General features: G+C 25.9%; 1 protein-coding gene across 1 annotated transcript in view; it reads left to right on the forward strand.

The window, feature by feature from the left end:
* The window catches only part of LOC136091227 (terminal uridylyltransferase 4-like), a 91,874-nt gene that overhangs the window by 59,500 nt on the left and 20,459 nt on the right, over nt 1–11,915 (forward strand). Inside the window, exons 16-18 of the mRNA XM_065818384.1 lie at nt 5,558–5,617; nt 5,698–6,144; nt 6,255–6,610. Coding sequence (XP_065674456.1) covers nt 5,558–5,617; nt 5,698–6,144; nt 6,255–6,610 — 863 coding nt within the window. The remainder of the gene's footprint in view (nt 1–5,557; nt 5,618–5,697; nt 6,145–6,254; nt 6,611–11,915) is intronic.

Genomic DNA, 11,915 nt, shown 5'->3' on the forward strand with positions numbered 1-11,915 from the left:
GTACCTACATAAAGTTGACAAATTCACAATTTCTGTGCGTGACTTCTGTTCATGATTATTCATGAACTGCATTTAAACAATTGCTGTGACTCTATAATACATATTGCAATCCTGTAACTTTCTAGAAATCTTTACTAATGTTTAAAATATTATTTAAAAGAAAAAGTATACCACTGAAATACACATTTTTCAAGAAATTTAAGTTAATTTATCTAGTAACTAAAATTTAAGTTTTTTCTGTTCAGTGCGTGATTTCGCTTTAAACTTAATTTATACTTTGTTAGCATTATTAAAATATACCATTTTTTGTTTACAAAGTAATTATACAGATAAGAATTAAATGAGAGTAAATTTAAAGATAGTCAGTTTTATTTTTATGAAAGTAATTGATAAAATGTATACGAGTTTCCATGAGAGGTTTTTTGGAATTGCCCTATAGATATATATATATATATATATATATATATATATATATATATATATATATATATATATATATATATATATATATATATATATATGTATATATATATATATATATATATATATATATATATATATATATATATATATATATATATATATATATATATATAAAAGTATATATTTATATATATATATATATATATATATATATATATATATATATATATATATATATAATTAATTAGTAAAAAACACTTATCTAACTTTTATCTTCGACTTGAAGTTTCACCATTGCTGGATCATTAGGAAGAGTTACTAAATCTCAAAAAAAATTCAATTTATAGAAAAAAATATTTTACAGGAAGTTATAAATTATTATAAAAAATTTTTAATTACTATATTTTTTTGTTAACGGGAAGTTACAGCAAGAAATTATGAAATAATTTTCTTTGGAATGGGGATAGTTTAATTTGGTCATTTGTTTTTATAATTTTTTAAGAGGTATTTATTTTCGTGCCTACATTTAGAAATTAATTCAGATTTTTTATTTAATAAATTTTCTTGATTTAAATGAGTAATTGTTTCAAATTTTTCTTGCAAACATAGCATACATTTCTTGGAAATGTTATTATAGGCAGGGGCAGATTTTAGAATAGACCATTGTAAATTAAAATTTTTATTTTTTTCTTTTAAATCCCAAATAAATTTTGACAACATAGTCTCTTTTGAATATTTTTTGTGTTTAAACGATTGTTTGTGGTTGGCATAACGTTTTTTCCATTCCCCCACAGTTAAGCCAATATATTGTTTAACGGGGTTATTTTGTCAGGAAACAATGCACTTGTAAATTACATTTTTCGAAAGGCATTTTTTATTTAGAGGGCAATCTATTTTTGTTTACAATTACAATAATCAGTGTTTTTTTTCTTTTATATGTTCATTTTTATTAATTAACGCGTAGTTGTGGCCTTTTATAATTCTTTCTAAATTTTTTGTACAACTATAACTTACTTTAATGGTATTTCTGTTAAAAATCTTATCTAATTTATTAGAGGGAGGAAAATGTTTGTCTACTAATTTTAGAAAAATTTTACCTATATTTGTTGAAACATTTTTGCTGTACTCTTATCTAATTTTATCGAGTCACAAGTTTTATCAGGGCCACAACTCGATAAAATTAGAAAAGATATTATTAAAGTTTTTAAAAATATTGGCTTCCTAATTGAAATAAATATAAATTTAAAAGTAGTGAATTTTCTTGATGTCACATTTAACCTCTCAGAAAGTTCCTATAAGCCCTACAAAAAACCTAATGACGAATTATTGTATATTAATGTAAATTCGAACCATCCCCCTCAAATTCTAAAACAAATTTCAATTTCAATTAACAATAGGCTAAACCAAAACTCTTCTAATGAAAATATTTTTAACTCCTCTAAACGCGTTTATGAAGATGCCCTTAAAAAAAGTGGCTTTCAAAATTTCGAGCTAAAATTTGAAAAGAAAATTGCAAAAAAGCGTAATAGAAATAGAAACATAATTTGGTTCAACCCCCCATACAGCAAAAATGTTTCAACAAATATAGGTAAAATTTTTCTAAAATTAGTAGACAAACATTTTCCTCCCTCTAATAAATTAGATAAGATTTTTAACAGAAATACCATTAAAGTAAGTTATAGTTGTACAAAAAATTTAGAAAGAATTATAAAAGGCCACAACTACGCGTTAATTAATAAAAATGAACATATAAAAGAAAAAAAACACTGATTATTGTAATTGTAAACAAAAATAGATTGCCCTCTAAATAAAAAATGCCTTTCGAAAAATGTAATTTACAAGTGCATTGTTTCCTGACAAAATAACCCCGTTAAACAATATATTGGCTTAACTGTGGGGGAATGGAAAAAACGTTATGCCAACCACAAACAATCGTTTAAACACAAAAAATATTCAAAAGAGACTATGTTGTCAAAATTTATTTGGGATTTAAAAGAAAAAAATAAAAATTTTAATTTACAATGGTCTATTCTAAAATCTGCCCCTGCCTATAATAACATTTCCAAGAAATGTATGCTATGTTTGCAAGAAAAATTTGAAACAATTACTCATTTAAATCAAGAAAATTTATTTAATAAAAAATCTGAATTAATTTCTAAATGTAGGCACGAAAATAAATACCTCTTAAAAAATTATAAAAACAAATGACCAAATTAAACTATCCCCATTCCAAAGAAAATTATTTCATAATTTCTTGCTGTAACTTCCCGTTAACAAAAAAATATAGTAATTAAAAATTTTTTATGATAATTTATAACTTCCTGTAAAATATTTTTTTCTATAAATTGAATTTTTTTTGAGATTTAGTAACTCTTCATGATGATCCAGCAATGGTGAAACTTCAAGTCGAAGATAAAAGTTAGATAAGTGTTTTTACTAATTAATTATATATATATATATATATATATATATATATATATATATATATATATAATGTATACGAGTATACATTATATATATATATATATACATATATATATATATATATATATATATATATATATATATATATATATATATATATATATATATATATATATATATATATATATATATATATATATATATATAATGTATACGAGTTTCCATGAGAGGTTTTTTGGAATTGCCCTATATATATATATATATATATATATATATATATATATATATATATATATATATATATATATATAATGTATACGAGTTTCCATGAGAGGTTTTTTGGAATTGCCCTATATATATATATATATATATATATATATATATATATATATATATATATATATATATATATATATATATATATATATATATTTGCTTTAATATATATATTTTTTTTCTATCTATATACAGTATCGTGCAATACACCAACTTTTTTTCAATTTCCACTGCATAACTTTTCACAAACTTTCATAAATAAGCTGAAATTTTTACCAAATGTGCTCTATATTATTTTAATCTACAAACAACAAAAGTTGTAAAATTTAACGTTTATTTTACATTTAATTGTTTTTTTGAAAAAGCTTCTGTGCAAAAGTTGAGAAACAACCGAATTTGATTAATATTTATTTCAAAAAAGCTGAAACTTTTACTAAAATTCACAAATTAACAATTTTTTAACAGTGAAATAGTTTTAATAAAACACTTAGTATTTGGTGGCATATCCCTTTGCCTTTAAAGCAGCATCACAGCAACAAGGCATTGAATCTGTTTATTTAATGAGAACATCCTGAAGAATAATATACCAACATTCTTTAATAAGTGCAAATAAATGGTCTTTGTTAGTTGTTTTTCTACCAACTAAATTCCAGTCGATGTGTTCCTAAAGATGCTCAATAGGATTGAGATCTGGGCTTAATGAAAGTCATTCAAGAACTTTGATTTTTTGTGATTTAAAATTTTCCTTAACAGATCTGGTACAATCCTTTGGATCATTGTCTTGTTGTAAGACCCATTTGTGAGTCAATTTATGCTTTGCATGTGGCAGCATAACATTCTTAATGATGTCTAAATAAATTCTCTGGTCCATAACACCTTCCATGTGATGAATGGGACCCACATTTTCACAACTAAAACATACCGAAACCATAACATTTTCTCCTCCATGATTAACAGTGGGTAACTGATATTTTGGACTAATCTGTCTCCTACTGGGTGCCTAACATACCTATTTCCGTCACTACTGAATAGCATAAACTTTAATTCATCAGAAAAAAAGACTTTTGACCAGTCATTAACTGACCAACTAATATGATCTTTTGCAAATTTTATTCTGGTTTTTAATATTCTTGCAGATATTTGCAGTTTCATAACTGGACCATGGCCATAGAGATCATTTGTCATAATCTACGTTTAGTTGTATGGATGCTGCAGTTTGTGCCATAACACTGATGCATAAATGAATTAAGTTTGGCAGCAGACTTGCGAGTATTATTTTTGGAATATCTTACTAATAATCTATCAAACTTTTCAGTTGTAACTTTAGGTCTTCCGGAGCGAGGTTTGCTTTCAATAGTTTTGCTCAGACAAGTTATTCATAATGTGACTTATTCCTTGTTTAGAAACATTGTAAAGTTCAGAAATCTGCGTGTAAGTCATTTTATTTCCCACAGCTTTTATAATTAGTTCCTTTATTTCCTTTGAAACTTCCTTAGCTTTTCCCATGCTTTTAAAATATTGCAAAGTTATTGAATTATAAAATTTTACCAATATTTTGGTAATTAGTTATACTTCACTGCCTTTGAAATATCTCAAAGTAATTAGATTATTAAATTTCACAAATATTTTAACTTTTAATTTTGCTTTTGTTTACAAAAATATGATTTAGTTGCAGGGTGTGATACTGATTCTTAACTTTTGCACTGAAGCTTTTTCAAAAAAACATTTAAAAGTTAGTTAACCTTTCAATTTACAACTTTTGTGGTTTGTATTTTAAATTGAAATAGTATTTTTAAGAAAGTTTGTGAAAAGTTATGCTGTAAAAACTGAAAAAAGTTGGTGTTTCTAAGCTTTTGCACGCTACTGTTTGTGTGCATTTTAAAATTAATTTTCAATTTATTTAAAAAAGTATTTTAACTAGATGGCCTAATCCTTTTATATAAATGTTTCTAAATATGTACATAAATGGGATCAAATATTAAATCTAAGGAGTAGACAAATAAGAAAGAAATTTTCATAAACTAAAAGAAAAAAGGTGGAATACCGAATTAATAAAATCAAATTAAATGTTGAACAAGTTTTTCAATAATAATAGACTACTATAAAAGAAATAGTTTTTGTTTTTAATTTTTAATTTTTTTGACCAATAACAAAAACTCCTTTGTTCTGGCTTCAGATTTGTACTTTTATCTTATGTTCTTGCTTTTATTTTTAGTCATATGTTTTGTTTCACTTTGAAATAACGATACTAATGATTATTTTGCATTATTTTGTTGTTAATTTTTATGCTTTAAAAATTAATAATATGAAATAGAGTAAAAAGAAGAAACCAATGTAAAGTACAAAATCTTTAACTTGATTAAATGTGTTCTCTTTGTTTTAATAAATATTTTATTATTATATGAAGTGATGCCCAAATAACTTTTCATTTTAGTGATGAACTATCTTACAAGCTGTATGAAAACAACATACAAATACTGCATTTCTTTCAAAAGCAAGTAGTTTTTTTTATCTTTTTACTTTTATATGATTTTTATTTTAATTTCTATTTTATGAGTTATTTTTGAATAACAGATAGAGTTGAATCACATTTTGTAAAAGAGAATACAGAGCTGAAAGAAAATAAACTTGATAATGGTCATCATGATTTAGAAGATATGCTTGATGAAGAACAAGTCATACATTTTGCTATAACCAAGGTTCTAAAGGAATTGTTAGATAATGTTTCAAAGGAAATTTCATACGTTAGATCTTTCCACTTTCATGCCACAAGTTTTTCCCCAGAGACTCCCTTTCCAAAGTTTTGCTCTTTATGTAAATCAGATGGTCATGGTCACACTACTTGTAAAGTTGAAAACTTCATAGTAAAACCTTTACAACCTTTGAATAAAGCTAATATTGATATTCTTAATCAAGTTTGTGTAGAAGTGATGACGACTTGTGAAATGACTGAAAAAGAATCTGAGTTTCGATTGATGATCCTTAAGAAAACTGAGAATCATTTAAAGCTAAATTTTTATGGTTGTTTATTTTCTAATATTATTTATTTTATTTTGTTTATTTTGTTTTATTTATTTTTATTTTGTGGTTTTAGATTAATATTTCTAATAATGTAATGAAATTGTTTTTAGGAAGTTGTCGTCTTTTATTGTTTGGTTCTTCTGTGAACCTTTTTGGTTTTCGGAATTCTGATTTGGACATGTGTCTATACTTTGAAACTGATACTCCACCAAGAGATTTAAACTATCAACATACTATTGATTTGATAGAAAATGCATTAAAAAAAAGTTCAGACTTTTCTAAAGTATATTCTATAAAGTCTGCCAAAGTTCCAATTGTTAAGTTTTGTTTTAGAAATAGCGATATTGATGGCGACATTAGTTTATACAATTACTTAGCAATCGTTAACTCTAAATTGCTAAGAACTTATGCAATGATCGACACTAGAGTACGAATTATGGGTTACTGCATCAAGTATTTTGCAAAAGTTAGTTAAATTATTTTCCTTTTAGTCTTTGAAAAATGTAGTCTACAGACATATTAATATTTTTAAAACATATTTTAAACAACATTGCTTTAAAGAGGCATCTTATTTACAGAATTTAATTTTTTTATTATTATTTTCATTGTTAATATTATCATTATTATTATTACTATTATTACTGTTATTTTTATTATTATTATTACTCTTATTATTATTTTTATTTTATTTTATTTTATTTATAATTATATTATTTAAATATAATTTTTATTATCTTTACTATTCATCAGATAATTGCAATAGTTAATTATACAGTACCCAATAAGAAAAATTACATTTGAACAGCGTTGTTCCAACTTCTTCTGTATTGTTGGAAAGGCGTTGGTATGATGTAATAAATGAAACAGCGGAAAAATGTCATTTTGCTAACGTTATTGCAATGATGTAAAAATGACGTTGTCACAATGTTACATTTAAGCTGAATGACGTTGGAAAAGCATTAGAACAACATTAGGTTTTAAGAAAAAAGACGTTATAAAGATGCTAGGCAAATGTTGTTTTTTGAGCGAAATGACGTTGAGATAATGTCTATTCTATCATTGTTTAGATATTGGAATTATGGCAGAAATAAAACTAAGGCCAACATTATTTTGATGACATTGGCCAAGCAATTTAAGAAAAACGATCACCAATGTATTTCTAACATTTTCATGTTATTTCTACACTGCAGAGAGCAATAATGTTACACTGTATAACATCGCTCTGTCATGTTCTTTTTTCCTTTTATTTATTAAAGTACATACATGGCAATTATATTAGTCCAGGCAACTGATTGAATACAGAGATTAAAAGACTAAAAAAAATAAACTTTGCAATACTTCTATTTTAAAATTATATACAATAATTTAGAGTGAAACTAGTTTGATTTTTACATTCTTTCCAAATTTCAAGCATATCACAATTAATTAGTCTATTCTTATTTTGACTCTAAAAGATAAATTCATACAAATAAACAGTTATAAACAAATTTAATTAAAAGCATTATCAACAAATGAAAAACATTCAGAAAGAACAAATAGAAAGAGATTCCATAAATACCAGAAATTGATCTAACTTGTTATTTTATGCTCACCTGAGTTTTCCTTTTTTTGAAAAATTATTGACAGCAAATCTTTGAGCAAAATCCTTTGAAATAGAAAAAATAAACTTAATTTCTATTATAACTATCAAAATAAAATTATTTAAAATAACAAACTTTTATAAAACACCATGTTTCTCACATCCTAATTAATAATAATAATAATAATAATAAAAATAATAATAATAATAAACAATAATAATAATAAACATTAATAATAATAATAAACATTCAAATTTGCAAAGTGAACTTTTCAATTAGGACCCTAATGAAATGTTATTACTCTGATGAAAATTATTTTTCGATTGAAAAGTATTTAAAATTAAATAAAATTTAACAAAATGTCATTATTAAATATACTATATTCAACATAAATGTTGAAATACTACGGAATATATTTATATAGTATATTGCATAACTAATGATTCTCAATAAAATTGCATTCAAAATTTATTGAAACTGACTATAAAATTTTAAATAGAAAGAACAAAGAATTTATTCTTAGATTTAGAATATATTATTAGAATACACACAATCATGACATAATAGAAAAACAACATTTCTTGTTCTACTTTTAAAACTAATAACTTTATGTTATCTTGTGAGTTCAGATTTTTGAATAGTTTTGCTTTTTACAGAGGCATTTTTTGACACAGGTAACATTTTGTTATAACTTGAACTGCATGGTGCAACAAAGAAGTCATTAAAAAGGTGACATGATATTATTTAACAAAGTAAAGAATCAAAATTCATTTCAATAACATGTGCCAAATGACCACTTTTCAAAAAAAACCCAGCTATCTTTACCACCAGGGACCACTTTTGATTTGTGTTTTTTTCTCAAAAATTTCTTTTTTGAACAATTTATTTCTCCTAAACGCTTGACAATTTGAGCAAGTGGCACGTTCTAACCATGAACCGATCTTTTCAGACTCTGCAAATAATTTTCAAATGAAAAGACAGACATATCAAGTTGGGTCATTTGAAATTTTATAACATCCTCAGACATATGGATCAGGTTATGAACATTATATGTGATAAATATTGGACCATAATAATCTTTAGCCTTAGATACAAATCAATTTAACAGCATAGATACATAGCCAATGACATTACAACTAGAATTATTGTCATCAAACACACAAATAATAATACTAAGACAAAGACAATGTATATAAAGATTGTGTTTTAATACATTCTTTAATTCATAGGAACCAGTATACATAAGAAATAAACAAAACTCTGTAGCATTCCGTCTTTTAAATTCTCCTAGTGATCTAGGCTGTCTGACAAAATCAGATGGCATTTTATCAGATAAGTCATTTAATTTTTCAGTAATGCGATTAATTTGGAAAAACAACATATGTTTGGTCCCTCTGTCCAAAATACCAATAGTCCTCGAACAACCCCAAGACAAACTAAATGCACATTGTCTAAAACAAAAGTAGAAATAAAAGGTAAATCAAAATCAATCAAAGGACTTTTAGATACTTGATGATCTTAATAATACATTTTAGCAAGTTGTTTGTCTGAATGAAGAACAAAATTAACCTGGTTGAAAACAGTTTTTCCTTGCCATTCACCCTCGTCAATACATCGTTCACAGCTGTGGTCAGCATTGTATGGCTTTATACATTTAATAAAAGCACGTGCCGAAGCATCTCATGTCTAAAACTTTATAAAAAATCTAATATCTTTATAAACAAGACCATTTTCTGAAATCATTTTGAATTCCTCTAAAAAATGTTTGAGAAACTCCATAGAAAAGTCAGGTTTTTGTTTGGCACAGCGAAAAGTAAAAGTAAATGGAGGTTTATAACCAAACTGGCAAATAAAGGCCAAAGCTGAGTATTGGTATATTTAAAAAGTGGGAGATCATCTTAATTTACTATTAAATGTATGTTGTTATTAATACTTGCTTCATCATCTTGGAGCATATTTTTAATACCAGTAGCTAAACTTAGATAGGTATGTCACCAGAGTATTTTTTTTCAGTAATCACAAAATTAGGCGTTTTAATTAAAGTTTTAGAACTTTTTGGTCCTCATGTCCATGTTTAGGCAACAAGATAAGCAAATTATTTAATGAAAAATGTGTAGCTGTATGTTTAACTGTCCACTGAGCAAGATAATGCACAATGTTCAGAATGAAAAGACTCAAAAGAATTATTAAAATCATCACTTGTTGAAAAGAGGTCATTTACAGATAATGTAGAATCACTTCCAAAAGTATCAATACTATTATGAGTTTGACTAAAAATTCAACCAGTTGAACTATTAATTGAAAAATTAACTGATAATTATTATTTTCTAATATACTGGCAATCAAAGAGTTCTCCATATTGTTGTTGTAATATATATATATTTTGTAATATATATTTTTTAAAAGACTGGTACTGATCTATCCGATCAAGCCGTGATACATGTATATAAATATGACACACGTTCTACATAAAGCAAAACAAATATAATTGTTTATAAGAAGTCAAGCTAGTTTATAAATCCTCATAATTGAGTGGCTTTTTACTCTTTTTTTTTCTTTTATGACTTGATACTTGTATTATTTGTTTTTTGTTTATCTCCTCTAAGATTTTTTTTGTTTATACTATTATTCTTTTGTGCATCATTATCTCTGCATTATCCCGAGTCCTGTGTGGAGCAAATATAGTATACAATCTTATAAAATGAATTTGATTTCGACAGAGAACATGCCCGTTGTGATTTAATTTGACTTCATATGATCATAGAGGCTAGGCACTTTATTATTATACCTCTAAGACTCCATTCGCAACCCATTTTGTCTTGAATTGCCACATTTTGTCTTTGCTTGAAAGATATGGTAGTAAAGTACAACTATTTTTATCATGGTAGTTTTAGTTTGACATGTGGCACTTTTTTATCATAAGTTTAACTGATTTAACAGTGGCTTCAGCAAAGCCATTTGATCTTGGGTAGTGCAGACTACTTGTTATGTGCCTAAATTGCCACTGTTGAAAAAATTGATGAAACAATTTTAAAGTATATTGTGTACCATTATCTGAAACCAATTCCTCTGGGATGCCATTTCTAGAAAAAGATTCTTTGCATGCTAGTATTACATTTATCAAATTGGTGTTTGAAAGCAGAAAAACTTCTGACCGCAAGCTATTATAATCAACAATAATTAAGTTATTTTTATTAGCCTAGTAAAACAATTCCATTCGAACCTTTTCCTATGGTCGCATTGGAACATTATAAGTTAACAGGGGTTCTTTTGGTTTTGATGGAAGATACCTCATGCATACTTTTCACTTTTTGATTAACTGCTCAATTTGGTTGTTTAAACCTGGCCAGAAAACTGCCTGATGTGCACCACATTTACTATGCGACCTGAATGCAATTTCGAAAGTATTTATTTTTGCTTACTTACTGGGATTATTATTCGGTTTTTATACATTAAGAGTCCATCAATTTTAACTATTTCATCTTTCAAATTCCAATAAGGCTGAGCATTTGTTGGACAATATTTTTTTGAATTCAGCCATCCAGAAACTATACTATCTTGCAATTGTTGTGAAAGTTCATCCTGCTTAGTTTTCTGCCTAATTTCTTTTAATCGACTCTCTGTTGTCGGCATACTTTTAATTATTGAATTAAAGTATATCTTCAGATCATTTTCTGCAATTTCATTGTCCATAAAAATCTTGACAATTTTATTCTTAATTAATGAATTCTCTGCGACATCTCAGTAAGTGAATGATAATTTAATATAGAAATTAAAGGTTTGTGATCTGTTTCTAAAATAAAATTTGGTAGTCTATACAAATACTTCTACATTTGCGCGTACCTCCATGTTACAGCTAGCATTTCTATTTCAATTGGATAATAATTTTTTCTGTTGTTTTCATGTTGATTTTGAACTTAAAAGATCTCGCAAAGGTTGAGCTAGTTTAATGAGTAATGGATTAAATTTTGATAGCTGTTGAGTCATACCTAGGAAACTACGCAAACCTGTAATATTTGTTGGTCTTTAGAAATTTCGTATTGCTTTAACTCTTTTGCTCAGAGGTTTCACACCCTCTGCTGAAATTTTATGTCCTAAAAGTTCCACCTCACTTTGATTAAATACACAGTTTTCTAAGTTAAGGGTTACTCCATGTTCCACAAATTTACTTACCAATGCAACTATTTTTCA

The sequence above is a fragment of the Hydra vulgaris genome, chromosome 14, assembly GCF_038396675.1.
Source record: "Hydra vulgaris chromosome 14, alternate assembly HydraT2T_AEP".
Lineage (NCBI taxonomy): Eukaryota > Metazoa > Cnidaria > Hydrozoa > Anthoathecata > Hydridae > Hydra > Hydra vulgaris.